This window comes from Lampetra planeri, chromosome 36 (genome assembly GCF_965212315.1).
Source record: "Lampetra planeri chromosome 36, kcLamPlan1.2.h2, whole genome shotgun sequence".
Lineage (NCBI taxonomy): Eukaryota > Metazoa > Chordata > Hyperoartia > Petromyzontiformes > Petromyzontidae > Lampetra > Lampetra planeri.
In genome coordinates, this window is record NC_136142.1 from 7,841,230 (window position 1) to 7,866,898 (window position 25,669).

Consider the following 25,669-nt stretch of genomic DNA (forward strand, 5'->3'; position numbering starts at 1 on the left):
TACGACCACCACAACACCACTACAACCACCCACACTACTAAACATCACAACCACCACCAAAAAAAAGACAAAGATACCCCGTATAGCCTTAGCAGACTGTTGGGGCAAGTGCTGTTATCGAGCACCTATGAAGGCCGGCACGGCACACGGGGGGGGGAGGGGGGGGGGCACCACCACCACCATTGTCACAGCCACCAACCACTACAATTTACCCACCAACAACCACCACCACCCTCTTGCTTGTGCCTCCCCCTCTCTCACCGCCCTTGCACACCCACCCCACTCACCCACCCCCCCCCCAGTCCCTCCCCAGCCTCCCGGCTCTCACCCCGTGAAATTGAAATCCGCCACACGCCCACGTTTTGCTGCAGTGCGATTGACTGTAATGAGCAGCGACGGGTTGTTCTCAGACGCAAGCGAGAGAGCGGGCGCACCACCGGATTTCCCCTGCACCGAGATACGCGAGAGAGAGAGACGGAGACCTAGGTGCACGCGCCCTCCCATCATTGCTGTCTGCGTTACAGCGGCATCATAGCTTCCCAACGTTATTGTCTTGCGTTACAGCAGGCCCCGTAGCGGAGTAAAGTAACTGCGGCCCCCGAAGCGTCACAACATTGGCTGTCAACGTTGCTGTTAACGTTACCGACAGCCTCATCGTTTCTCGTAGGCACAGCGGCATCGTGGCTTGGCAACGTTTCTGTCACTGAGTAGCCTTCTCGACGTTGCAGATTTCGTACCGGCAGCCCATAGCTTCTCACCATTGCAGTCATCTAGTAGATTTTTTACGTGACGATCAACATAACAATCAATACTCTTAGTTCTTTCGGTAAAGTCACGTAGGTAAAAAATGAAATTAATAAAAAAATAAAAAAAAATAAAAACGACGTTTCGGAGGCAACACAAGCTTCCGTCTTCAGGTGAAACTGTCACAGCAAAAAATCTGTGTTGCCTCCGAAACGTCGTGATTTTATTGTTTTTATTAATTTTAATTTCATTTTTTACCTACGTGACTTTACCGAAAGAACTAAGAGTATGAATCCTTGCAGTCACAAAAGATTCAAATCTAGAAATAACAATCAATGTTTTAGGGCAGCCCCAATCGTGTCGTGTGCCGTGCCAGCCTTCATAGGCGCTCAAGAGTCTGTTAAAGCTATAGGCGGCGGGGGGGGGGTGATCTTTGTTCATCTTTGTCTTTTTGTTTGTGTTCGCGCAGCAAGAAGGGCTTCGATGTGCGCTCGTTCGGCACGGGAACGCACGTGAAGCTGCCGGGCCCCTCGCCCGACAAACCCAACATCTATGAGTTCAAGACGCCCTACGACGCCATGTACCAGGACCTTCTGCAGCGCGACAAGGACCTGTATCCTTGAGAGGGGCTCCAGAGACAGCGGCGTTAGCCACCGAGCACACACAGGCTGTGCAACTGCACCAGGGCACACGGACGGTCCGTAGCTGCCAAGGTGTTGGACTGAGAAGAGCGGGGAAGTTTGACGGTGGAGGGAGGGGGGAGGCATTCCATTCCATTCCTTGCACCACGGGGGCCCATGCCAAGGACGTTACACAGCTGCTCAGAGGTCTAACTCTGTCTCACTTAGCTCGCACACACAGATAAACGCCTGGGTTCGATTGCTGGTTGGCTACCTGTGATGAAACCAAGCTCTCGGGGTGGAGCGAGTTGATAGCTAGTCACCAATAGCTGAACAAAATACTGGCATTTAAATTTGATCCTTCGCTTAATTTGACTACATTCCAACTCTTGGTATGACTGCCATGTGATGAGCAATGTTTTTTTTTGTAATTTAGGAGTGCATTTGGGATAGTGCGCCCTCTAGTGTGGATAAGAAGTCACTTTAAGGCAGTGGCTCTTAGCCTGGGGTGCACGCACCCTCTGGGGGTGCGAAATGCCCTTTCTGAGGGTGTGAGACATGGCCATATTTTTTTACAAGGTAAATAATCGAAAACACAAATTAACCACGGACACACAAGTACAACTACTTGGTTTAATCAAACCTATGTATTTATTAACGTATATTTTTTTACGATTGAAAACCAAAGGGATGCAAGGCTGCAGTAGAGGTTAAGAAGCACTGCTTTGATGGATCTTCTGAAATGCCGTAATGCTCCGCTCACCAATTTCTAGAGGGACATTCCGCCATCTCGTAACACGAAGTTGACAAGGATCACAATTCTCAATGAAGCCAAAAATCAAAGCCTTTCTCTGCTCAAGGGAGCAACGGGGAAAAGCTCGTATACAGTAGAGGCCCTGCGCTGGTGTTATAAATTCCACATTTCCCTGTCTTACCATAGCCTCTAAATTCATGGCCTTATCAGTCCAAATCGTGACTGCAGCTGGCATCCCTAGGAAATTTTGTCCTTTGAAAAAGTTTTTCAAAGGACAAAATAATTCACTTCTTTAGCCCACCGGTGTGTTGAAGAGAGGAATTATTTTGTCCTTTGAAAACGTGACACATTTTTTACTGTTTGGCCGTGTCGGGTGGTGGAGGGTTACAACACATTTATAAATAACGCGATCTGACCCAAAAACCTATATTATTAATAATTTTGGAAAGCCTACGTGTTACATTTGTTGTCCTTCCCCCGCATCTCCGATTAGCACGGTTGGCTACGTGCAGTGTGAAAGAAGTTCTATTTACATACAAATTACCTGCAAACAATATTTACCCATCACTGGAAGCGTTTTAGCCATGCTAATCAGGTACTAGAGAGGATGAATATTGTTTTGACTTGGCACCAACACTGCGTTTCCAATGTTTTCACCATGCCCAGCCACTTCTGTCATTGCAAGCATCTTGACCACACTAATTGGGTGCTGGAGGGAAATATTTTCCGGGATATATAACAAGGGCCTCTTGCAATGACAGGAGTAACTGAGTTGTCTGTGTTAATGCATGGCCCAAACAAAAGTATTTGAAAGGCAAAGAAATCAGTTTTCAAGTATCATGGTGTAGTGTAAAGTAGTGTATAGTGTAATGTACTCTGCAGCGTATAGTAGTGTAGTATGTATGCTGAACTTCTTTTGCACCGTACGTAGCCAGCCGTGTACAGGAAAGTTTGCCCACCCCTGGCCTAAAAAAAACCAACAGAGGGTTCTATGCCGGCTGGAGGAGGTTGGCGGTGAGCACCGGTTCTCTCGCTGCCAAAGTCACACGCGTTGTGAGCACACGAGGGTGCAGTTAATATCGCTGTCGATGCTTTTGTGTGCACTCGCCCCCGCCCAGCCACTTACGGGGGTCGTAGGGTCATCGCACACTGTGAGCGGTCGTCAGGGGCTTTTAAAGTAAATCAGCCTAACGGGGCTACTCAATTACCGCCCCAGTCCTATCTCTGGTCGCCCCGCCACACGCTCCTAAAAACCGCCCCCCATCGCTCTCGAAATCCCGTCCCCTCTCTACCCCCCCCCCCACCCGGCGCGCAATCACACAGCTCCCGCCTCCTCTCCATCTCTGCCCCCCTCCCCTTCTTTTATCTCCTTGCATCAACGTCTACCTCCGTCTGCTCGTCCGATATTAAGTGATTTTTTATTCGCGGCAGTTAAATAGGTCGGCCACTGGGGGCCTCTTAATAGCCATAATTCATTGCTCGCCGGTTGGGAATTCGATTGGCGCCCCCTCCCCGGGGTGTTGTGTTTGTGCTGTCGATGCACTCCCGGGCGGCGGGGTAAGTGATTGGGAAGTTGTGACCTTAAGTCGGCGGGGACGGGAGGACAAAGCGTTCGCTGCGCTCGGCAGAAAGCGCGACCAATGGCGGGCCGACCGGCAGCAGCGTCGTCGTGGATTCTCCACCGGGGTATTTTTTTTTTCCTTTTTTTCCCTTTTTTCCCTTTTTTTCATTTTTTTTTCATTTTTTTCCCCTTTTTTTCCCTTTTTTTTCCCCTTTTACCCCCTGCCCGAGCGTGGTTGCGGCGCCGCGCGTGATGTAATCCGGAGTTGATGGATCGCTTGCGTGCGTGATGTAGCGATTGGGCTCGCGATGTACGTGCGCGAGGCATTCCACAGCTTGACGAGGGGCCCTCCCCACGTTTTTCCAGTCGCTCGCTGTTACGCGCGTCGAAATTACGTGCGCAGGAATTCTTGTAAGATTCACGATTGTTGTGATTGTTTCTTGGAAACGAGGCATGTAATGGTTCAACCACCCCACCTAAGCATTGTATTTTGTCTTATCTGCCTCTTGTCTTGTTTTGTCTCATTCATTCTTTTTTGCTTATGTGTAATATTTACCTCCCATTTACAATAGATTGACTTAATGGTAAATAATCGATTCCTAAATGCACAATTCCCTCTTTGTATTCTGAGCACGCGTATCCATTTTAATCGATGATATGGTTTCCACATCCGATGGAAATTATCAGACACTATAGAGTCTAATTGCACAACAGCCGATTCGTCAATTTGTAACCCCCGAATCGCCACAATCCTTCGGCAATGTGGAGATGGTGGAAATCGTGACAGTTCTGTATTCATCTTCTTGGTTCTTTCGGTAAAGTCACGTAGAAGGGAAGTAATAAAATAAAAAATAATAAAATAATTCTCACGACGTTTCGGCCACAACCGAAACGTCGTGAAAATTATTTTTATTATTTTATTACTTCCCTTCTACGTGACTTTACCGAAAGAACCAAGAAGATGAATCCCTGCAGTCACGAAAGCTTTAAATTGAAAAGTTCTGTATTCGTTCGTGATTTACTTGCAGATTTCTACGTCGCCTTTTGATGCAAGTACAGCAAGTAGCTTGCCGACTTGTCTTTAACTCTCTCTCTCTTTCGAGGTGGATTTTTATCTTTTCCAATTCTGTGTGTGCCGTTGGCCTCGCGCCACGACAGATTTACTGTTAGGAGCTCTGTCGGCAGCGGGGTAGAGAATGGTCCCGGAAAGGTGATGTAACGACACTGCTTCTGACATCACTTCATTAGGCCTCTCCTCTTATCCGCCCTGTGTGGCACACGATTTATATACATTCGCCGCGGCGATGACTGTGGCATGAGAGTCACACCGATGCGTGATTCCTGGAGACGTATTCGACGTTGCACTTTGTAACGATTGCGCAATTGGCGCCACGCCCCCAAGGTGGAGGATCCGTTCAGATTGCAACCCCTTTATTCTAGATTTGAAGCTTTCGTGACTGCAAGGATTCATACTCTTAGGCGTTTTCGGTAAAGTCACGTAGGTAAAAAAAATAAGAATAGAATAAAATAATAATAAATCAATTGAGTTGTTTTCATTTCTTATTATTTTATTTTATTATTATTATTTTTTCTACGTGACTTTACCGAAAAAACCTAAGAGTATGCAACCCGTTTAGTTTCAGAGAACGGCGCACAGAAGTGGATATTATGGAGCTCCATCTGGGATTCCTTTCAAGTTGACCTCTGGTCCACAAAGTATGACAAAGCACATTTCCCGCCCACTCTGCCACTCCGAGTAATACTCCTAGTTTTTTCGGTAAAGTCACGTAGGTAAAAAATGAAATTAAAATTAATAAAATAATAATAAATCACGACGTTATTATTTTACTTTTATTAATTTTAATTAAATATTTTACCTACGTGGCTTTACCGAAAAAACTAAGAGTATGAATCCTTGCAGTCACGAAAGCTTCAAATCTACAACTCCGAGTAATGTTTATGATGTAACAATCAAACCGATTGTTTAAATTCTATATAAGCAATCAAATGCAGAACCAAATTTAACGTGATGGATTTTTTGTGCGGTCATTAGGCTCAGATCATGGCCAGCCAAAACCTGGATGTGAACTCAGGATCTCAGTGTGCCAGTCAAGTGGCTATTCCGTGGTATCAGCATGTTTGGATCATCCCACTACATCGTATATCAGATATTTGAGTGTTTCCCACTGTTATGGGTGTGTTTCAACCAGGTCGCCTGGTTTCCCCATACTTTTTTTTTACTCCTTAAGGAATTGGCGAAACGTTGGAATACACTCAAAAATACACAGAGGAGGTCAGCAACCTACTTGCTCCACCACTTTCTGCTGGCCACCCTAAAGCACTACATTAGTAAATTATCTTCTTGGTTCTTTCGGTAAAGTCACGTAGAAGGGAAGTAATAAAATAATAAAAATAAAACATAATTAAATAATTCTCACGACGTTTCGGCCACAACGCAAGCAGCCATCCTCAGGTGGAGAACAGGTCTGTTTTATTTTTAGTCTGTCAAGTAGACAGACCTGTTCTCCACCTGAGGACGGCTGCTTGCGTTGTGGCCGAAACGTCGTGAGAATTATTTTATTATGTTTTATTTTTATTATTTTATTACTTCCCTTCTACGTGACTTTACCGAAAAAACCAAGAAGATGAATCCCTGCAGTCACGAATGCTTTAAATCGAAAATTTGTAAATTAATTTAACTGATAATGCTGCTCATCGAGAACAAACTATAATGTTGTTACTTGCATTGTTACCTATAAAAACATTGATGTTCTTGCTTGCCAGACAGTGATTCAATATGAAATTTGATTGTTCGGGCAAATATGATAACATTGCATGTAAAGGCCTTGTTACACTTCCGTATATATATTTAACTAAATGATAAAAAACATTTTATTTTACCAGGTAAGGCCCACTGAACTATATTACTTTTTATTTCCAGAAGCGATCCGGCTATAAATGATATCTCAACGAAGTGGCTTATCACGTGGACATTTATAGCAGCAGAATACTCGAAACTAATGTTTCTAAATGTGGAGAGAAAAACCAGAGGCCCCGGAAAAAAAACCACACGACCACGGGGAGAGAGACATGCAGATTCCAAATATACAGCAGGCATTGTCAGGGCAGGATCGAACCAACTACCTCGCCTGCATTCCAGACGAGGTAGTTGGCATCTTGCCACCGTGACCCCCATATGTTTGTGGAGATACAGAGCAGCGTGCTGCTGTACGGTATATTGTTTTACCCTTAAAACGCCACAGGGTTCCGCTCTCTATTCAGCTGGGGTGTTTGCCGCGATTGGAGCGCTTCACTCGTGATATGAAACCCCCTGAGTTCAAACCCCGTTCAAGGGTTGGCTCGGCAACGTAGTCCCCTGATAGTTCATCAAACTGAGTTACCACAGCGTGGGAAGTCACCAACGACAAAACCACCCTCGGTGTGGAACGCTATCCCCTTTACACGTCCGCAACATCAAATGCACTCTTGACTACTTTCAAGAAACATCTGAAGGCTTCTTCTTCTTATCTGTGTTGGCTCAGGGCTTTCGAGCAGCCCTGAGCTTGGCTCCGCGCCTCTGAGTTGTTGACTTTTCTGCAACATCTGGCGCGTTATAAATGTCATTATTATTTCCAAAGCTCAGCAGAAATTGAACCTGGATATATATTGTTACGGATGAACGACCTCGGTGCATAAAACAGATGTTGCAGGCTGCCGCGGGGCGACGTTAGCGGCAGAGGGCTGTACGACCAAATCAACTTTATTCTGGCCCTCTGCTCCAATCGTCGATACTCCCCGACCTCGCCAACCCGCGCTGACCAGCGCGCTTAAATGCGGCTCAAATAACCCCCCAGGGCCCACGCGTTGCAGGAAAGTCCTCGTCAAGCAGCGGACCCTATGGAGAGACGAACCCTCCGCCTTGAAGGTGTGTGGCCGATGACCGCCCCAGGCTCGTTGAGACTTTCCAAGTTTCCCTTTTGGGGGCGCGGAATGGCAGAAGAGTGCTTCAGTCACATCTCGGGTTGCAGGGATTTGACAACGGAATGAGCAGCTGTTTATACAGCAGAGTATTGGCATACATACATGTCGATCAATGCAGGCAGTCCGCTGCTGAGGAGGTGGGATGTACAATTATTTTAATAATAAATCACTACGGATGTTCCGTTCGATTACGCGACTAACCGGATAACATGAAAATAGTTAGGGGAAAGGGGGGGGGGAAAGTGGGTGATGAGCAAGGTTTGGTGATGTCATCGTCACCATTCCCCGCGTCACGCTGGGCGTGGCTTGTAGGGGGGTTTCCGGCCTTTGTGAGGCAGAATGTGAGGGCGGCCATCGTTTCCAAAGGGACCCGCGGTAATTACCGTAATTACCGCGGGTCCCGTTGCAAAAAAAGTAATTGTTAAGAATTTGTTGTCGATTAAATCAACTTTCCATCCTCGCTCTACTCAGTTGTGTTGTACATTTGAAACTTAAAGGAACGCAACGTCATTGGCGAATGCACGGGTGTAACAGTGTGAAAAAAAAAAACAAATGAATTAACGAAATTCGATCAGGTTGTTTGAAAAAGCGAGAGCGGTAAAAAATGCATGAATGATTAATTGTTCGTTTCTGAATCCGCTTGTCCTGGCGAGGGTCGCGGCGGCGGCAGCGTGTTGAGTAGTGGCGGTCCACACCTCCGTTTCCCTGGCGACGGAGGAATTCCCAGGCGTTCCCAGGCCAGCCAAGCAACATCGTCCCGGCAGCGTGTCGTGGGCCGGCCCTGGGGTCTTTGCCCAGTTGGACGTGCTGCCCAGTAGAGTTCCAGGAGGAGTCTACCGGGGGGGGGGGGGGGGGGGCAGCATCCTTACCAGGTGTTTCGTTGTAATTTATAAAATGGTAATTTTGTTAAATGGTTACTAAGACGGTTAGAGCCTTGCTGCGTGGCAGGAGAGCGTTGTATGATTACTGAAGAGGACAAAGTTTCAAGTTTTCAAGTTTCATTTATTAGGTATAGCCCTGTGAGCCATTCGGCTCTTGAATCGGGTGCAACCGCAACAAACAAAAAACAAAAACATGAACAAGAAACATGTTTAAGTGACTATGTGCAAACAGAAAATCCAAGAAAAGACAACAAAATATTGCAGAAAAAGCACCGTACACCAACGCTGTGTGCAAAAATCCCAGTGGGATGCAAGTCAAACAACAACAACAACCACAAGACAACTTAGATTAAGCCATCAGTCTAACTCTGTACTACAACAAACAAACATGGCCAAACCAAAAAACTTTTCGAAAATCACCAAAATAAAGCAATAAAACAGTGATCATAGGAACTGTGACCGAATTTTCACAATTAACGACGTAAACAACATGTACCACCAAACCCTGCAGCCATAGCTGGCTGCAAAGTGATCGGTAGGAGACTATGCAGCGTGGAGGAGGGCAATTTTACAGAGAAATTCGTTAGCGCAGTACCAGAGGTCGCAATCGGGTACCCGATACCCGTACCCTACCCGATACCCGGCTACCCATACCCGGCCGGGTACGGTACGGGTACCTGTTTGCGACCCTGGTGCAGCCGGGTACGTGTACGGGTAGGCCGTGAGTCACTGGTGAGTAACCATTTGTCACTCATTTCGGGTAGGGTACGGGTAGGGAACGGGTACCCGTACCCGGCCGGGTACGGGTACCCATTTGCGACCCTGTTGCGGCCGGGTACGGGTAAGGAATCAAAACCCGTTTTCGACCTCTTCGCAGCACCCAAGGATCAGCAATCATGCGGGACACCTAGAGCAAGATGGTGGTGGCGGTGATGAAACTGGACAAACACCGGAAATCAGGTGTCGTTCGTGCAACATATGCAGGGTCTTTCACAAAGGAAGTGATGGCGTGGTGTGGTGGCATCGGTAACATTCATAGTGATAACCTCGTGTTGTTGATTTTTACAATTTACCTCGAACCTCTTAGCCGGGTACCTCAGAGGCCAGTGCCGAGTTGGCACTGCTCATATCCTCGGTTCGAATCGAGGCAGCCATCTGTGGTTAAACCGGGTCCTCACGTGTCGTGGATTGTTGGTCTCAGCCCTGGTCACCAATGACTGCGAAACATTCAATTTGTCTCTGTGCTCAATTTGAATCATTCAAGCTGCGATGATAAAAAAATATTCACGGTCATTCGATCTGCATTACTCTCGGTGGCAGGGCAAGTGTGAAAGTGCTGCCCCTACTAAGCACAAGAGAGGCCCCTTAATGGGATCCCAGAGATGGCTTTGTGATATCCACTTCCATGAGTCGTTGTCTAAAGTAAATATTTGTACTGCTCTGCGAGAGATCCAAATGGAATTTTCGTTTCGTGACATGAATTGGGTTGAACTTGGGGAAAATAAAACTTAACACGGAGGCTTTCACGACTGGCTAGTTGTAATTACTGAAGAAACGTCGTCCTCGAATGGTAAATGTTGTGGATTTACTCTTCAACACACCGGTGTGCTGTACTAGTGTAGTGTCGTAGGTCTCTTCTTCCTCCTGCTCGAGGCTTGTGTGTGTGCGCGGGTGGCGTGCATCGCACACACACTCAGTCGGAGACGAGGTAGTTGCAGGAGGCACCGTACTTAACTTTTATTGTTGTTGTCGAGTTCACGCCACCAACTCCGGCCCCTCCTCTCTCACGACCACGCGGCCGCACGACCCGGCCCAGACACGACCCTGTCTGCGCTGCACCAACGGCGTCGACCAAAACAGCCAACTTCTCTCCGGCTGCTCAATGATCAGGCGAAGGCGGCAGCGACGACAGCGACGACGAGACGAGTCCACTCCCAGAACCGACAGCCCGGAGCTCTCGCTCTCCACTGCTTTTATTCCCCTCGGCGTGGCTTGGCTCCGCCCTAGCCACGCTTGGCTCCGCCCTAGCCACGCTTGGCCCCGCCCTAGCCACGCCTCCCTTCTCGAACCCACCAGAGGGTTCCAGGGGCCTCCCCACGAGGTCTACCGTGACCCTTGCCCCAGTTCCTCCGCCCTGCCGGCACACACACCGTGTATATGTTCAACGGCGTGTGCGCTAAGTGCCCACCTGCAGTTGCAGCTGCTGTACAACAGTCAGCGCTATGTCACTACACAAGTAACGATTCGGCATGTTTTGTTTACGTGACAAACCTTAGTAATTGGCTGTGTCGGGCGGTGGCGGGTTTAATGACACATTTATATTTACGCGATCTAACCCAAAAAAAACCTCTTACGGGGATAATACATGCTCAGATTTGTAAATGACGATAAAAATATACCGTGCTGATGAGTCCTAATCAGGACCAAACAAGTCCACAGCTGTCTATCACTGCATTACCGGTGCCTATCAGTCATTTGCTTAAATCTATTATGATCGTTACCTGAGACAAGCGGACCACAATGCACCTCTTCTTGGAAACGCTGATAGTTTTGCATATTTACACGGAGGTTGTGTGTTATCTACAAAATATGTACTGTGTACATATTTGGTTTATTCTCATCTCTCCCAGCCTATGTACACTTGTTCCTTAATTTCCTAACCTAACCGGACCCTCCGCGATGATAGATACACACAAAACGGAATCCTGCACATGCTTGACCGCAACCGACGCATCAAGCCGTGCCCAGAACGCTTCCAAGAGTGCCCCGAAAGGTTTGCCTCCCACTTTCACTCCCATCGTGCATCACCAGATTATCGTCATACCGCTGTCGATTCGTTGAAAGGCGTTTGTCCTTCGTCGTTTGTCCATCATGACTATAACTCGAGAAACAAAACTGGTGCAAGGATGAGCAAGGCAGTGCCAACAATCTCCCCTCAAAACTGGGGATTGTTTTTTTTTTATTGACAGGGTATATATATGGAGCCTTACCAGACAAGAGGGCTAAATATGCCACGGAGCCATTGGTGGGTTGTAATTACTGACAAGAGATGCCTCTTGACGGACATCTGAATTACGATATATTTCAACTCAATGTCTGCTGGAAGAAGGCCTCCCCAAACTCACCATGGTGGCGAGATGTTGACTGCCTCGCCTGATATACAGGAGGTCGTGGGTCCGATCCCGACCCTGACGCCTGCTGTGTATTTGGAGTCTACATGTCTCTCTCCCCGTGGTCGCGTGGATTTTTTCTCTGGGTCCTCCGTTTTTTTTCCTGGGCCTTTAGAATCAACGTACCTAGAGAGTATTTGGCTGATGCTATACATTTCCACGTGATGAGCCACTTCGTTGAGCTATAATTTGTGATAGCCAGGTCACTTCTGAAAAAGAGCTACGTAGCTCAGTGGGCCTTACCCAGTAAAGTAAAAAACATAGTTTATATTCTTGGTTCTTTCGGTAAAGTCACGTAGAAGGGAAATAATAATATAAATATAAAACAATTAAAATTCTCACGACGTTTCGACTGCAACACAAGCAATCATCATCAGGTGTGAAATCCACGGCAAGATATACCGTGCAAGAAACATTTCTTGCTGGGGATTTTGCTCGTGTTGCAGTCGAAACGTCGTGAGAATTTTAATTGTTTTATATTATTTTATTATTTCCCTTCTACGTGACTTTACCGAAAGAACCAAGAAGATGAATCCCTGCAGTCACGAAAGCTTTAAATGAAAAAAAAATAGTTCAGTTTAGTAGTTTAGTTTCAACTGTGTCCGTTGTAGTGGTAGTTGGGACCACGCTGGTCAGTGCAAGTTGGTGAAGCGGGGGGGAGGGGGGGGCACGCCCAGGACCGACGCAGCTATCACTCGTCACTGATGTTAACCGTGGGCCCAGTATTCTAACTCGGGTCACCGAGTGGTTAGCATGGAAACACATCTCGACAAACATGCGTCTACACCATTGGAACCTCATTTGCCAGTAAAAAATATGACAATTGTTTTTTTACCCTTCTATCTGGCAACAAAACTGACACCTTTTTTTGGCGTCATCTGGTCCAACACCACGTGAGACTAGGCTCTAAGGAAAGCTGTCTCGGGTGTGGACCAATCAACTTCAAGGACAGTGCATACATTATCAGAGTTATGTTTTTTGTTTGCATTATGACTGCAGGTATTGTGGTCTATGCAAACATGACTCCTTGTAAAAAAGGTGTCAGTTTTGTTGCCAGATAGAAGGGTAAAAAAACAATTATCAAACATGCGTCTGTACACGTGTTCACGGATGTACACCCACGTAGCTACGCACACACAGAGATAAACACATGCACACATCTGTGTACCTATCCACAAAACGATTCAAATGTTATGGCCTTACACAGATTGGCTAGAGGGTGCTATGGTCACCGCTATACCCAGCCATCTCTTCACAATGCTGATGTTTAACACACCACACTCGGTACTCATTAAAGGCTGAGTCGACCTAGCGGAGGGTCGGCACTAGTTTTTTTTCCAAAATCTCATGCGCTCCACATGTTTGACACTGGGATGTGCGTGTCGTACGTTAGGTTTGACCTGATCCTGACGTGTGAGGAACGGGTTTACGACCAGGTCGTGGAAGGTAAGAGGCCATGGCATTGTCCTCTCTCGGTTTGACACGTAGGAGACTTTTGCGACCAATATAATCCATAATACAGGTTTTTTTAGTTAGATCGCGTGAATACAGTTATAAATGTGTCGTCGCTAAACCCGCCACCACCCAACACAGTAGTGTACAGCAGAGCAAATCTACAACGTCATCACATCTACCCCTCTATTTAAGGAACGAAACTGGAGGATTTCTCCCCAAATCTTGCCGTCGCCTGATGATGCTGGTTGTATTTACTGGCGAAACGTCGTACTCGGCTTGTAAATGTTGTGGCTTTGCTCTCCAACAAACCGGTGTAGTAACGAATTGGCACGTTCTGTTTACGTGACAAACCTTACTAGTTGGCTGTGTCTGGTGATGGCGGGTTTAACGATATATTTACATGATCTAACCCAAAAAAACCTGTATTGTGTCCTCTCGCTTTACATTCTTTACATTTTCAAAATATCGAAGCATCTCCCCGTCATGAACTTCAGTTGCACATTCAACAGTCCCCCTTAATCGCCTTCCATTTCTCTCTCAAAGCCACACCTCTTCTTCCAATCTCTTCCCTCCCCTCGCCCGTTCACTCCTTCCCATCCCTCCCCTCCCTGCCTTTCCTTGAACCGCTTTTTGTGTTTAGTTGGTTGTCCTTCCCCCGCACCTCCGATTAGCACGGTTGGCTACGTACGGTGCAAAAGAAGTTCAACATGCCTAAGTGCCCCTCTATCTCTGTCACTCATTTCTCAATCCTTGTAGCACGCCCCTGTCAACTGCATCATTCAATTTGGTGTCACCGCTTTGTAAGCTACTTCAAACACCGCTCTTTAAATATAATTAGATGAGAAATTGGAATTAGATTAAACCGAGCACCACACGATGATCACCTCTCTTGGCAGCGAGGCTTTCCTGCATACATAATGATAATATGTTTGAAATACCATCGGTGATACTTTATTGAAATGTCCGTGGTTCGGTAGGCAGTTGACTCTGGCAATGAGACTTATCCCGATGAGATCTCACCTGGTTAAACACATCAACTCTCTAAACTCTGGAGCACAGCGTTCGGGAACCTGCGTCAGCGGAGTTTCTGTACACCCTCGCTGCGTCGCGGTCTGTGCTCCGTACAGGCTTCTTATTGCGCTCCAATAAAAAACATTTAAAAATAAATCCGTGCATGAACCTGACTCGACTGGGCCTCACAGAGCCCACCACCCCAGGCGTCCCCGTTGCTTGAGAAAATGTATTTATATTTCGATTTAAAGCTTTCGTGACTGCAGGGATTCATCTTCTTGGTTCTTTCGGTAAAGTCACGTAGAAGGGAAATAATAAAATTCTAAAAATAAAACATAATAAAATAATTCTCACGACGTTTCGGCCACAACGCAAGCAGCCGTCCTCAGGTGAAGAACAGGTCAGACGCTGTCTTTCCGACAGACCTGTTCTTCACCTGAGGACGGCTGCTTACGTTGTGGCCGAAACGTCGTGAGAATTGTATTTTATTATGTTTTATTTTTATTATTTTATTATTTCCCTTCTACGTGACTTTACCGAAAGAACCAAGAAGACGTATTTATATTATTTTTGCTGCTATAAATTTCCACGTCATAAGCCGCTTGGTTGAGCGATCATTTGCGGCCAGGTCGCTTCTTAAAAAGAAGGTAATAATACAGCTCAGTTGGCTTTACCTGGTCATATAAAAATACTCTTTGGTTCTTTCGGTAAAGTCACGTAGGTATAAAATAAATTAAATTAAATCACGACCTTTCGATCGCAGCACAAGCGACCGTCATCAGGCGGAACCAATACAGCAGGACAACTGCTGATTTATCAGTCGCGAAAACTTCAACTCTAGAATATAAAAAATCGTTTTGTTACAGTGCTTTGTTTACCTTTCCTATACTGTGCAATCCTATCGTGTTGGCGTATCGTTTGTTGTAACGTTCTGACCTCCTTTGGACATCTGTGAAAAAGCACTTCATAGCTCATCGGATTCCTCCGCTATAAACAGGGAGATCCCGTTCCCACAACCAATCTGTCAGCGTTCTGTCGAGCAGACCTGAGCGGCCGTGAGCAGGAGAGCTTCCAGCCGGTGCATGTCATCAACGTGGACGTGCAGGACAACCACGAGGACGCGACGCTCGGCGCCTTCCTCATCTGCGAGCTCTGCCAATGCGTGAGTGCGCTCCTCGGTAACACACGGGCGACATAGCACGGTAACCCGGGCGACTGCACAGTAACCCGGGCGACTGCACGGTAACCCGGGTGGCGTAGCACGTTAACGTGGGCAGGGTTGCCCACATGCCAACACACGCAGCGTCGCACAGTGACACGGGCGAGGTATCTATATATATAAAATCGCAAATCTGTCTGTCTGTGTGTGTGTCTGTGTGTCGCCGGACCATACGCAGTTTCATTGGACGGCGGTTGCCCCTGGCAACGGGTAGCGACGCATTCGCTGCCGGGTGGACGCCATTTTTAATTCCCATTAAAAATATGCGCACGCAATTGTCGTATAAACTCGATATACCCAGCGTTGCCTGGGGGGAAAATACATTTAAAATCTTATGAAAACTTTCAAACATTACATACCAATGAAAAAACAACTGTGTAATTACTTTTAAACCCGACGCGCCAAGAATCGATTCTCTGAATCGCGCAAAGGAATCGAAGGTTGTAGATTCCTTTACATTCGGACGATTCCCGTTTACTATAAGTTGCTTAAAGTCGATATAAACTGCTACGAACGGGAAATATCCGGCGTTGACCGGGGCAAAAATGTAATTAAAAACTCCTGAAAAAATAAAAAAACAATGAAAATGAAACTCTATCATTCAAAATGTAAACCCCCAACATGCCAGGAATCGATTCTTTGAATCGCACAAAGGACTAATCGAAGGTTGTAAATTACTTTAGGATCGCGCTTCCTGTTTAATATAAGTTGCTTATAGAGTTGATATAAACTGCTACGAATGGGAAATATCCGGCGTTGACTGGGGCAAAAATATAATGGTGAGGGCGGTTGTGAGTGGCGATTGTGAGTGGTGATTAGTGAGTGGTGAGGGGAGGTTGAGTGGTGAGGGTGACTGGTGAGGGTGAGTGGTGTGGGTGAGTGTTGAGGGTGAGTGGTGAGTGGTGATTGGTGAGGGTGTGATTGGTGAGGATGAGTGGTGAGGGAGAGTGGTGAGGGAGAGTGGTGAGTGGTGAGGGTGAGTGTTGAGGGTGAGTGGTGAGTGGTGATTGGTGAGGGTGTGATTGGTGAGGATGAGTGGTGAGGGAGAGTGGTGAGGGTGAATGGTGAGGGTGAGTGGTGAGTGGTGAGGGTGAGTGTTGAGGGTGAGTGGTGAGTGGTGATTGGTGAGGGTGTGATTGGTGAGGATGAGTGGTGAGGGAGAGTGGTGAGGGAGAGTGGTGAGGGTGAATGGTGAGGGTGAGTGCTGAGTGGTGAGGGTGAGTGTTGAGGGTGAGTGGTGAGCGCGTGTATGTGTACCTATGGACGGGGGGCGCGTGTGTGGGGCGAGCGGTAGTGTAGTGGTTAGTGCGCTGCGCTATGAACTCGGCGACCCGAGTTCGATTCCCACTTACTACCACCACCTGTGACGATCATTTGAACCGGTCCTGGGCCTCCCCTAGGTCGACTCAGCCTCAAACGAGTAACCGTGGTGTGAACATCGCCACTGGAGAGACAAAGACGGCCGGGCGTCGAGAATCCAAGTCCCGGGCGAAGCCGGGTAGTAAAGCTAGTATGTGTATGAAGTCGTGGTTGCACTGTTTGGCACACTGCGCTCTGAACCTCACGAGTTAAGTTCAACTCCCAGCCGCGGCTAGCCGAGTTAGCGAGCGGTATCTGAATTGGTCCTGGGCCCCCGACCTTGACCAAAGCGCACTGACTAGTGTGAAGAAGTATGGTGAAACATCCGCCATAACCAACAAACCATGGCGGAAGCCTCCTCCACCCAGCAGTGGATTAACAAAGGGCTGTAACTTATTTATAAGAGAAAAAAAATCTTATATTTGCCCTTACGCCACCGCTTAATTTCCCATGCACACGGCAACGTTTTCAATCCGAAGTCATCTTCTCATCACGTCTACCCATTAACTTGAGCTTGACACAGGGAGGCTCCCGCGCGTTAATAAAAGTGGAGCATCGTTCGGCATCAACACGGCACGGGGCCGTGACACGTTCCACGAACGCTCGCTGCGCGGAACTTTAAATAAATCACGGGGCGACATTCAGCGCTCCTCACGATACCCCCCCCCGCCCCGCCGTGCCCCACGAGCGTAAGAAGGGCTTCTCAAGAAACGTTTGACAAATAACAGCACCGTCGTTACTGTTTACTTTAGCGGAGAGACAGACCGCGGTTAAATGTGGGTCCTGAGGCTCGTAGCGAAGTGCTCGGTGCTTCACGATTTAACGGTGGTAATTTTGCGCTTTTTGCAATTTCTTTCGGTTTGTGGAATTGCACGTGGCATGAAAAGCAGTGTAGATTTCATCGGGAGGAGGAGGTGGTTGCGATTGGTTCGGGGGCCACGTGTGCAGGGTGGAGGAGGAGGGCATTGGAGTGGCTCCCAGAGTGACGGTGGTGTTGGTGGTTGCTGACTGTGGCGCAGAGTTCGCAACCGGTTACCCGATACCCGTACCCTACCCGATACCCGGCTACCCGTACCCGGCCGGGTACGGGTAGCCGTTTGCGACCCTGGTGCGGCCGGGTACGGGTCGGCCGTGAGTCACTGGTGAGAAACTGTTTGTCACTCATTTCGGGTAGGGAACGGGTACGGGTACGTTTGCGACTCTCTTCTGTGGCAGTAACTGTAAAAGTGGCCGTTGAAGGATGTGTTGGACGTGTAACAGCTACGCAATCTAGCGGAAAGGAATCATTGGCAAGGTGTGGTAGGATTGGCAGTTCAGGCCCATGGTAACCTCTTGATCTCAGCACCTTCACCTCATTTAACCGCCGAACACAGCCATAACCTTCATTAACATCGCTCCTCTGCCACCACTTGTCCCCTTGACGTCACTTGTGCATGCGTCTGTTTGTGTGTGTGTGTGGGGAGCGGTGGTGCAATGGTTAGCACGCTGCGCTACGAACTCGGTGACCCAAGTTCGATTCCTGCTCGTGGTCAACACGAGTGACGAATATCTGAACCGGTCCTGGTCCTCCTCCTAGGTCGACTCAGCCTCAAATGAATGTATGCATGAATGTTGAACTTCTTTCGCAGCGTACGTAGCCAACTGTGCTCATTGGAGGTGCGGAGGAAGGACAGCAAACTAACCAACAAAAAGCAGAGCACCTGGTGCGGTGTGTAAACATAACCACTGGGGAGCCAAAGGCGGCCGGGCGTGGTTCATAGGTACTGCTGCTACTCGCTAACAGCACTTGGCCCAACAGTCTGTTACAGGCTACACGGGGTGGCATCTTTGTCTCTTTGTTGTTTGTTTGTGCCGTCTCATTCGCGAGCTGCAGATCCAGCTCACCGAGGACCTGGACAATGAGATCGACGAACTCGTGCAGGACTTTGAGGAGAAGAGCGGGAAGCTGATTCTGCACACGGTGTGCTTCTACTGATGGCGGAGTGGGGGGTTTTCTCTCCGCGGGTACGAGGAGCTTTTGGGGGGGGGGGGGTGCTGAGATTCACGAGGTGGGGGGGGTGGGGCTTGAGATGGGAGGCATCCCATCTTGCACTGGCACCTCCCCCGCCGCCTTTCCACCATGCCCCCCAATTAGTTCCGTTTAACTGCCAACCGAGATGACACTTGGCTGACACTCGGCTGGCGTTGAGCTTGCTCATGGATGGCCGCACCGAGTGCCCGAGACGATGCCATTGCAGTGCCGGGTCCCTGGTGCAAGGAATTAAATGGGACGCCCCCCCCCCCCCAGCTCCCCCTCCACCTCCCCCCACTGCCCCCCCCCCACCCTCGTGCGTCGTCTGGGGGATCCTTCCAGCCCGTGGGCCGCGATGCAGTTGCACCGCCTGCACACTCGCCAGCCGTGCCGCTGCGCCAGTGAACCCCGGTTATTGCGGTCGCGACAAAAGGGAAGAGAATTGATCACCGCCAAAGGTCACAGGGGGGTGGGGTGGGGGGAGGGGGTGGGGGGGGGGGAGGGGTCACGCACGTGATTGCGCAACGCAACCTCGCGTGTTTTTGCCGGTCCGCAGCAAAATGTCACAAGCCGTCGGTGTCCCGTCTGCCGCAACTAATTAGACGGAGTGAGTCATTAATTCCTCCTGCGTCTCTCCCAATTCCTCACAGGGTACCCCCCCCCCCCCTCCAACCCAGCGCCTAGCGTCAACCCCCCGCCTCTTGGAAGGGAGCAGATGTGAGTGAGTGAGTGAGTGGGTGAGTGAGTGAGTGAGTGGGTGGGTGAGTGAGTGAGTGAGTGGGTGAGTGAGTGAGTGAGTGGGTGGGTGGGTGAGTGAGTGAGTGAGTGACTGGGTGGGTGGGTGAGTGAGTGAGTGAGTGGGTGAGTGAGTGAGTGAGTGGGTGGGTGGGTGAGTGAGTGAGTGGGTGGGTGGGTGGGTGGGTGAGTGAGTGGGTGGGTGGGTGGGTGAGTGAGTGAGTGAGTGAGCGAGCGGTACGTTGCCGTTTTGCTCATGGCAGAGTGGCGGGCACTGGTCAAAGTGAAAAGTCGGAATGGATCGGGCGCACAGCGGAGCGGAGTGGGGGCTGGGTGACGGTGGGCGCTTGAAGGTGAAGAACGGACAAAGGAAATGTTTAAGACTGCCGGACAAAACACCGAGAGGTAGCATTCGATTTAAAGCTTTCGTGACTGCAGGGATTCATCTTCTTGGTTCTTTCGGTAAAGTCACGTAGAAGGGAAGTAATAAAATAATAAAAATAAAACATAAACTAATTCTCACGACGTTTCGGCCAAAACGCAAGCAGCCGTCCTCAGGTGAAGAACAGGTCTGTCGGGGAGACAGCGTCTGAATGAAACACCACCACGCTTGGAGCGTATATTTAAGCTGGGTTGGAAGGGGGGAAGGGCGCCTTGACAAAAGAATTTGCATCCCAACTTAAATATACGCTCCAAGCGTGGTGGTGTTTCATTCAGACGCTGTCTCCCCGACAGACCTGGTCTTCACCTGTGGACGGCTGCTTGCGTTGTGGCCGAAACGTCGTGAGAATTATTTTATTATGTTTTATTTTTATTTATTTTATTACTTCCCTGACTGCAAGGAATCATATTCTTAGGTTTTTTCGGTAAAGTCACCTAGGTAAAACATCAAAATTAATGAAAATAAAATAAAAACAAAAATCACGACGTTTCGGAGGCAACACAAGTCTCCGTCATCAGGTGGGACCGTCACAGCCGAATTAACTGCATCACGTGATTTTTGTTTTTATTTTATTTTCATTAATTTTGATGTTTTACCTACGTGACTTTACCGAAAAAAACCTAAGAATATACTTCCCTTCTACGTGACTTTACCGAAAGAACCAAGAAGAGGTAGCATTCGGTTTGGGGACAGTCCCGGGGGTTGGTGCTAGTGCTAGTACGAGTGCGGCGAGGGTTAGGGGATAGAGTTCGTGTTTTATTGACTCGTTTTGTTAGCGGTAGGGCGAGTGTTTGGCTAGTTTGCCTATGGATTGGGTGGAAGAGCCGTGTTCAGTTAGCCAGTGGAGTTTGGGTTCGGGGTAGAGCTTCTAGGGCAGTTTGGTTAGGGGTGGGCGTAGTGTGTGTGATTCACGAGTGGTAGTTATGGCTACGGGTCGTATTCAGGTTGGCTAACGTTGACGATATATTCAGTGGCAGTGTTGGTTTATCGTGAGCTCACACACTTGAGGTCGGCGGTAGAGCTCGGAGCTGGTTGGATAGTGATTCAGGGTGCAAAGTATAGGAAAGGTAAGCAAGTCACAAAGAAGTCTTATGAGTAGAAATTGCTATAGTACATCAAATCCTGCCGATTTTTCAACAAGAAATGCAAGCATGGGCAGCAACATAAAAAGTATCAGACCACACCAAGACAACAACAACACAACCCCTCACGTTGAAATGTGAGCTGTCGAAACCCTCGGGGGGGAGGGGGGGGCATAAGGATCAAAAGTTACAAATCACAATTGCAAATGATCACACTTGTTTACCCGGGCTGGCCCCACCGAGTCTCAAGACTCTTTTGCTGGAGGGTCCTGCCCAGTTTTTTACAGTAACGGGGCGGTGCTGCCGCTGCGTGTAATCCCAATCGAGTGATTTCCAGGTAATTTTTAAGTTTTTATAATTTGATTCCATGGGTTTAAGTATCTATAGACATGTGCGTATGTATCTATTTGTCTTTGTGTGTGTATAGACACACGTGCGTATGTACGTAGGTAACAGCCTGTACCAATTAGGATTGCCGCATCTGTCCACACGTCACACTCTGCGGCTCGAAACCAGAATGCACGGCTCCCCAAAATTCATTTGTCTGGAATTTCTGCAGCTTATTTTTTTCTACGGTAGTTGAGCCGCCGTTGACGCGCGATTGGCTCGCGGCCCAATAAACCACAGTGCGGGGGAGCGACGCGGACAGAGCCAGCTGCCGTGGCCCTGTGGTTAAAGGCACTCGGCAAAGAATCAGACGGCGAATTCACATCATGGTTTCGGTGTGGGGTGGTCCGATCTTTCGGTCATCATTTCTTTACGTTCGTTAAAGTTCATTAACGGCTGTGCTAAGAAAGAGGTTGGACGCTGCCGTAATAATGCGGAATTTCCACCGGTGAAGATGATGCGCTCGTTTGAGATGGGCAACGCCGACTTGGAGACGGAGGCTAGAGGCGAGTGGGCAGTCACAGGGCGGCACTCCGTCAGTGTTGCTGCTGGTGGAAATTCCACGTTCCCGTGACGAGTGGCCAGTCTGTCCTCGGCCGAACACCTCTTTCACGTGGAATAAATGAAAGCCGTCTCAATGTACGCGGTCGAGCGTTGTGCAATGGTGATTACTCGTCACTGTTCAAGGTCGCCGTCTGAGAAAATCCTCACGCTGCGAGTGAGGGTTTTGGCGCATTCGGTAAGAGAGCCGCAGTCCACGTGTGATGCAGACCTCAACCCACCCACGGGAGAAACCCTGCACACATCTGGCACAGAACCTTAACTTCAATCTTGGCGGAATTCTCAGCTCGTGCGTTTCCAATCCAATTCACACGACCGTGATGTAATGCGATGTAAATATGCAATATAAATAATAATGTAATAAACGCTAAATAGTGCTTAATGATTCTCTAAATGAGCCCTTGCTGTCTCGTCACGCCGTGTTAATTAAATACATTCTGCGGTCTCGTTGCAAGTGCTTGAACTCGGTGTTTGTTGTCCTTGAGGTTGTCTAGTGAGGGCATTGTCCCGTAGCGGCGGTGGTGGCGGTGAGATGTTGTCTCCCTCGCCTGGTGTGCAGGACGTCGTGGGTTCGATCTCGAGCCGGACGCCAGCTGCTGCTGTATATTTTGAGTTTGCTTGTCTCTCTCTCTCTCTCTCATCATTATCACGGTGGTTAGGAGATGTTAACTACCTCGCCTGCTATGCAGGACGTCGTGGGTTCGATCTCGAGCCGGACGCCAGCTGCTGCTGTATATTTAGAGTTTGCTTGTCTCTCTCTCTCTCTCTCATCATTATCACGGTGGTTAGGAGATGTTAACTACCTCGCCTGGTCTACAGGACGTCGTGGGTTCGATCCCGAGCCGGACACCAGCTGTATATTTAGAGTTTGCTTGTCTCTCTCCCTGTGGTCGCGTGGATTTTTCTCCGGGTCCTCCGGTTTTTCCCTCCACATATAAAAACACGCGGATGAGATGAGGGTTCTGTATGGGTTTAGATGAGGGTTCTGTATGGGTTTAGATGAGGGTTCTGTATGGGTTTAGATGAGGGTTTTGTATGGGTTTAGATGAGGGTTTTCTATCGGATGACAAGATAGTTCTGTATCATATAATTCTCCTGTATTGGCTGGCAAACAGGTAAATGAGATGATGGTTCTGTAGTGGAAGGAAAAGAGTTCCCGTATTGGATGAGGGTTCCGTGTAGGATTCGGCAAAGGTTCTGAATTGCGTGCATGAAGGTGTATCGGCCCGGTGATTTCTGTACTACACGGTCATGCATCTGATACGGCAAACCCTTCGTCTGGTTAGGGTGCCTTTGTTCAGCTCATAAAGTGCTGACCAATTTCACGCAATCATGCACAGTAATAATAACCCTACACACCCTATTACAACACTCTATTAAACACCATTGTCATGTACATGCCGTTGTTAATAACTAATTGCTATTTCGTGACTGCTGCCTTATTTTATTAATATTATGCTTGTTTACACAGGAAACTATTGTTTTTTTATGAGGATCCTGTAATGGTTTTGCAGTTGGAGGACGATGTCGTCGCTGCTATGTGTACTTGAATCCCAATTGAGTAATTTTACTGGTTTTGTTTTTCGGCATTTGGGATGTTTCGGCCAATGCCAGTTACATTGTACGTTTTTTTTTGTTTTTTTTTGTTGTAGCTATGCGAGCAAAACCAGAGGACCTGGGAGAAACCCATTCAGAACACGGGGAGAACATGTTGAGAACATACAGAAAGGCACCCGAGGTCGGGGAATCGAACACGGGCCCCTGATGCTGTGAGGCGCAAGTGTTACCGATGCACCACCCTGCCATATTAACACTGATCGTTGAACTTAAAAAAAACTCGTTATGCGTTGGTGCGAAGCATTATAGGGGGGGGGGATAATTAATTTAATATCGCTCCCGACAGCGCATCATCAGCCTTGTTTGTGTGGACTTAGGATCCCCTTGAGGTAGACAGACCCTCCGTGCGCTTGCCAATAACATCTGGCAACCCAGCGGCGGTATTCATTTACCAAACAAGACTCTGCTGATGGAATCCTGAAGGTTGAAACTCGCCTGAGAGATCGATGTGTGTGCTGCCGTGAGTTACGTCTGCGTGGAAGGCCGCTATCCGCTGAGTCACCCGCTCCGCCCTCATGTCAACTTAATTCGGTAAAACTGTGGGGTCATTTTGATGAAAGAAGTGTAGAGTCTGCCCTCCTGATTATTGATACAGAGCCCAGCCTTGCCCCCGTGCCGTGCACGTTGCTGCGTGACAGAGGAGGCTACCCCCTTTTAAAGGCTGCCGGTTTAGCGCATGACTCAGCTAATGCGCTTGACAGCCGGGCTCATAACGCGCTGAAGACTCGCGTCGTCCCGCGTTAAATAAGCCGCCCGAACCACTGCAGCTGTGAAGGTCTGGCAAAACTTGTACGGGAAGAAAAAAATTATAATAATCATTTACATGCCGGGGGTGGAGCGGCGGGAACAGCGGTTGGCACAGCGGCGCTGCGAAATTCAGCGACCTGAGTTCAATTTCGAGACGTGGATAACCCCGTAGGTGGTGTAGGTGGTGTTTGATATTTCATTTTTTACCTACGTGACTTTACCGAAAGAACTAAGAGTATGAATCCTTGCAGTCACGAAAGCTTCAAATCTAGAATTGGAAACCCGGTCCTGCACTGCCCCCCCCATCCCCTCCCCTTTAAGCAAACCTGCAGTGACCAGCGTGGTTTGAAGCAATGGTCATCCAACCTCCATGATCCACGCAGCATGGGAAGCATCTTCTTGGTTCTTTCGGTAAAGTCACGTAGAAGGAAAATAATAAAATAATAAAAATAAAACATTATAAAATAATTCTCACGACGTTTCGGCCACAACGCAAGCAGCCGTCTTCAGGTGCAGAACAGGTCTTCTCGACAGGTCTGTCGAGAAGACCTGTTCTCCACCTGAAGACGGCTTCTGTTCTCCACCTGTTCTCCACCTGAAGACGGCTGCTTGCGTTGTGGCCGAAACGTCGTGAGAATTATTTTATTATGTTTTATTTTTATTATTTTATTATTTTCCTTCTACATGACTTTACCGAAAGAACCAAAAAGATGAATCCCTGCAGTCACGAAAGCATGGGAAGCCTTCATCCAGCAGTGGATTGACAAAGGCCTGAACATTATTGTTTTTATTCAATAAATACCGTCGATGGCAGCGGTGACGGAGTGATGTCTGAACTGGACCTGGGCGCCCTTCCACTCGTACCGGTCATGCACGGAGAAGTATGGCCAAACGACCCCCCGTGACCGACAAAAGCGTCCGTCCGGCGGTTCACTCTCCGTTGTTTGAGCAGACAATTGAATAAACCCAACAACTTTCGATTTAAAGCTTTCGTGACTGCAGGGATTCATCTTCTTGGTTCTTTTGGTAAAGTCACGTAGAATGGAAATAATAAAATATTAAAATAATCCTTTTTTTATGTTTTCTTTTTATTATTTTATTATTTCCATTCTACGTGACTTTACCGAAAGAACCAAGAAGATTAACCCAACAACGCTTTGTGGAACAGCATTGCCTCCTATATGTTGGCAACCCCCCGGGTTGCATGAAGTCGTTGTAAGTACACCATTGGAACCTCCTTTGCCAGTAGCAAAATATGATAATTGTTTTTGCTACCCTTTTATCTGGCAACAAAACTGACACCTTTTTTTCACAAGGAGTCATGTTTGCATT

General features: G+C 48.1%; 1 protein-coding gene across 6 annotated transcripts in view; it reads left to right on the forward strand.

The window, feature by feature from the left end:
* LOC144730748 (RNA polymerase II subunit A C-terminal domain phosphatase SSU72-like) overlaps window positions 1-25,150 on the forward strand; it is a 57,053-nt gene extending 31,903 nt beyond the window's left edge. Inside the window, exons 2-7 of one of the 6 annotated variants that reach the window (XR_013587843.1) lie at window positions 1,214-1,357; window positions 11,228-11,314; window positions 13,105-13,157; window positions 15,206-15,339; window positions 18,384-18,515; window positions 18,629-18,716. Coding sequence is in view for 5 of the 6 variants with exons in the window: in XM_078611472.1 (XP_078467598.1) it covers window positions 1,214-1,357; window positions 11,228-11,314; window positions 13,105-13,157; window positions 15,206-15,339; window positions 18,629-18,715; window positions 23,626-23,688 (568 nt within the window). In the remaining variant the exon portion in view is untranslated. Of the gene's footprint in view, window positions 1-1,213; window positions 1,358-11,227; window positions 11,315-13,104; window positions 13,158-15,205; window positions 15,340-18,383; window positions 18,516-18,628; window positions 18,760-23,625 lie in introns of those variants that run through there. The other 5 variants (XM_078611472.1, XM_078611474.1, XM_078611475.1 and 2 more) reach the window with 5 other exon arrangements.
* Window positions 25,151-25,669: the final 519 nt, after the last annotated feature.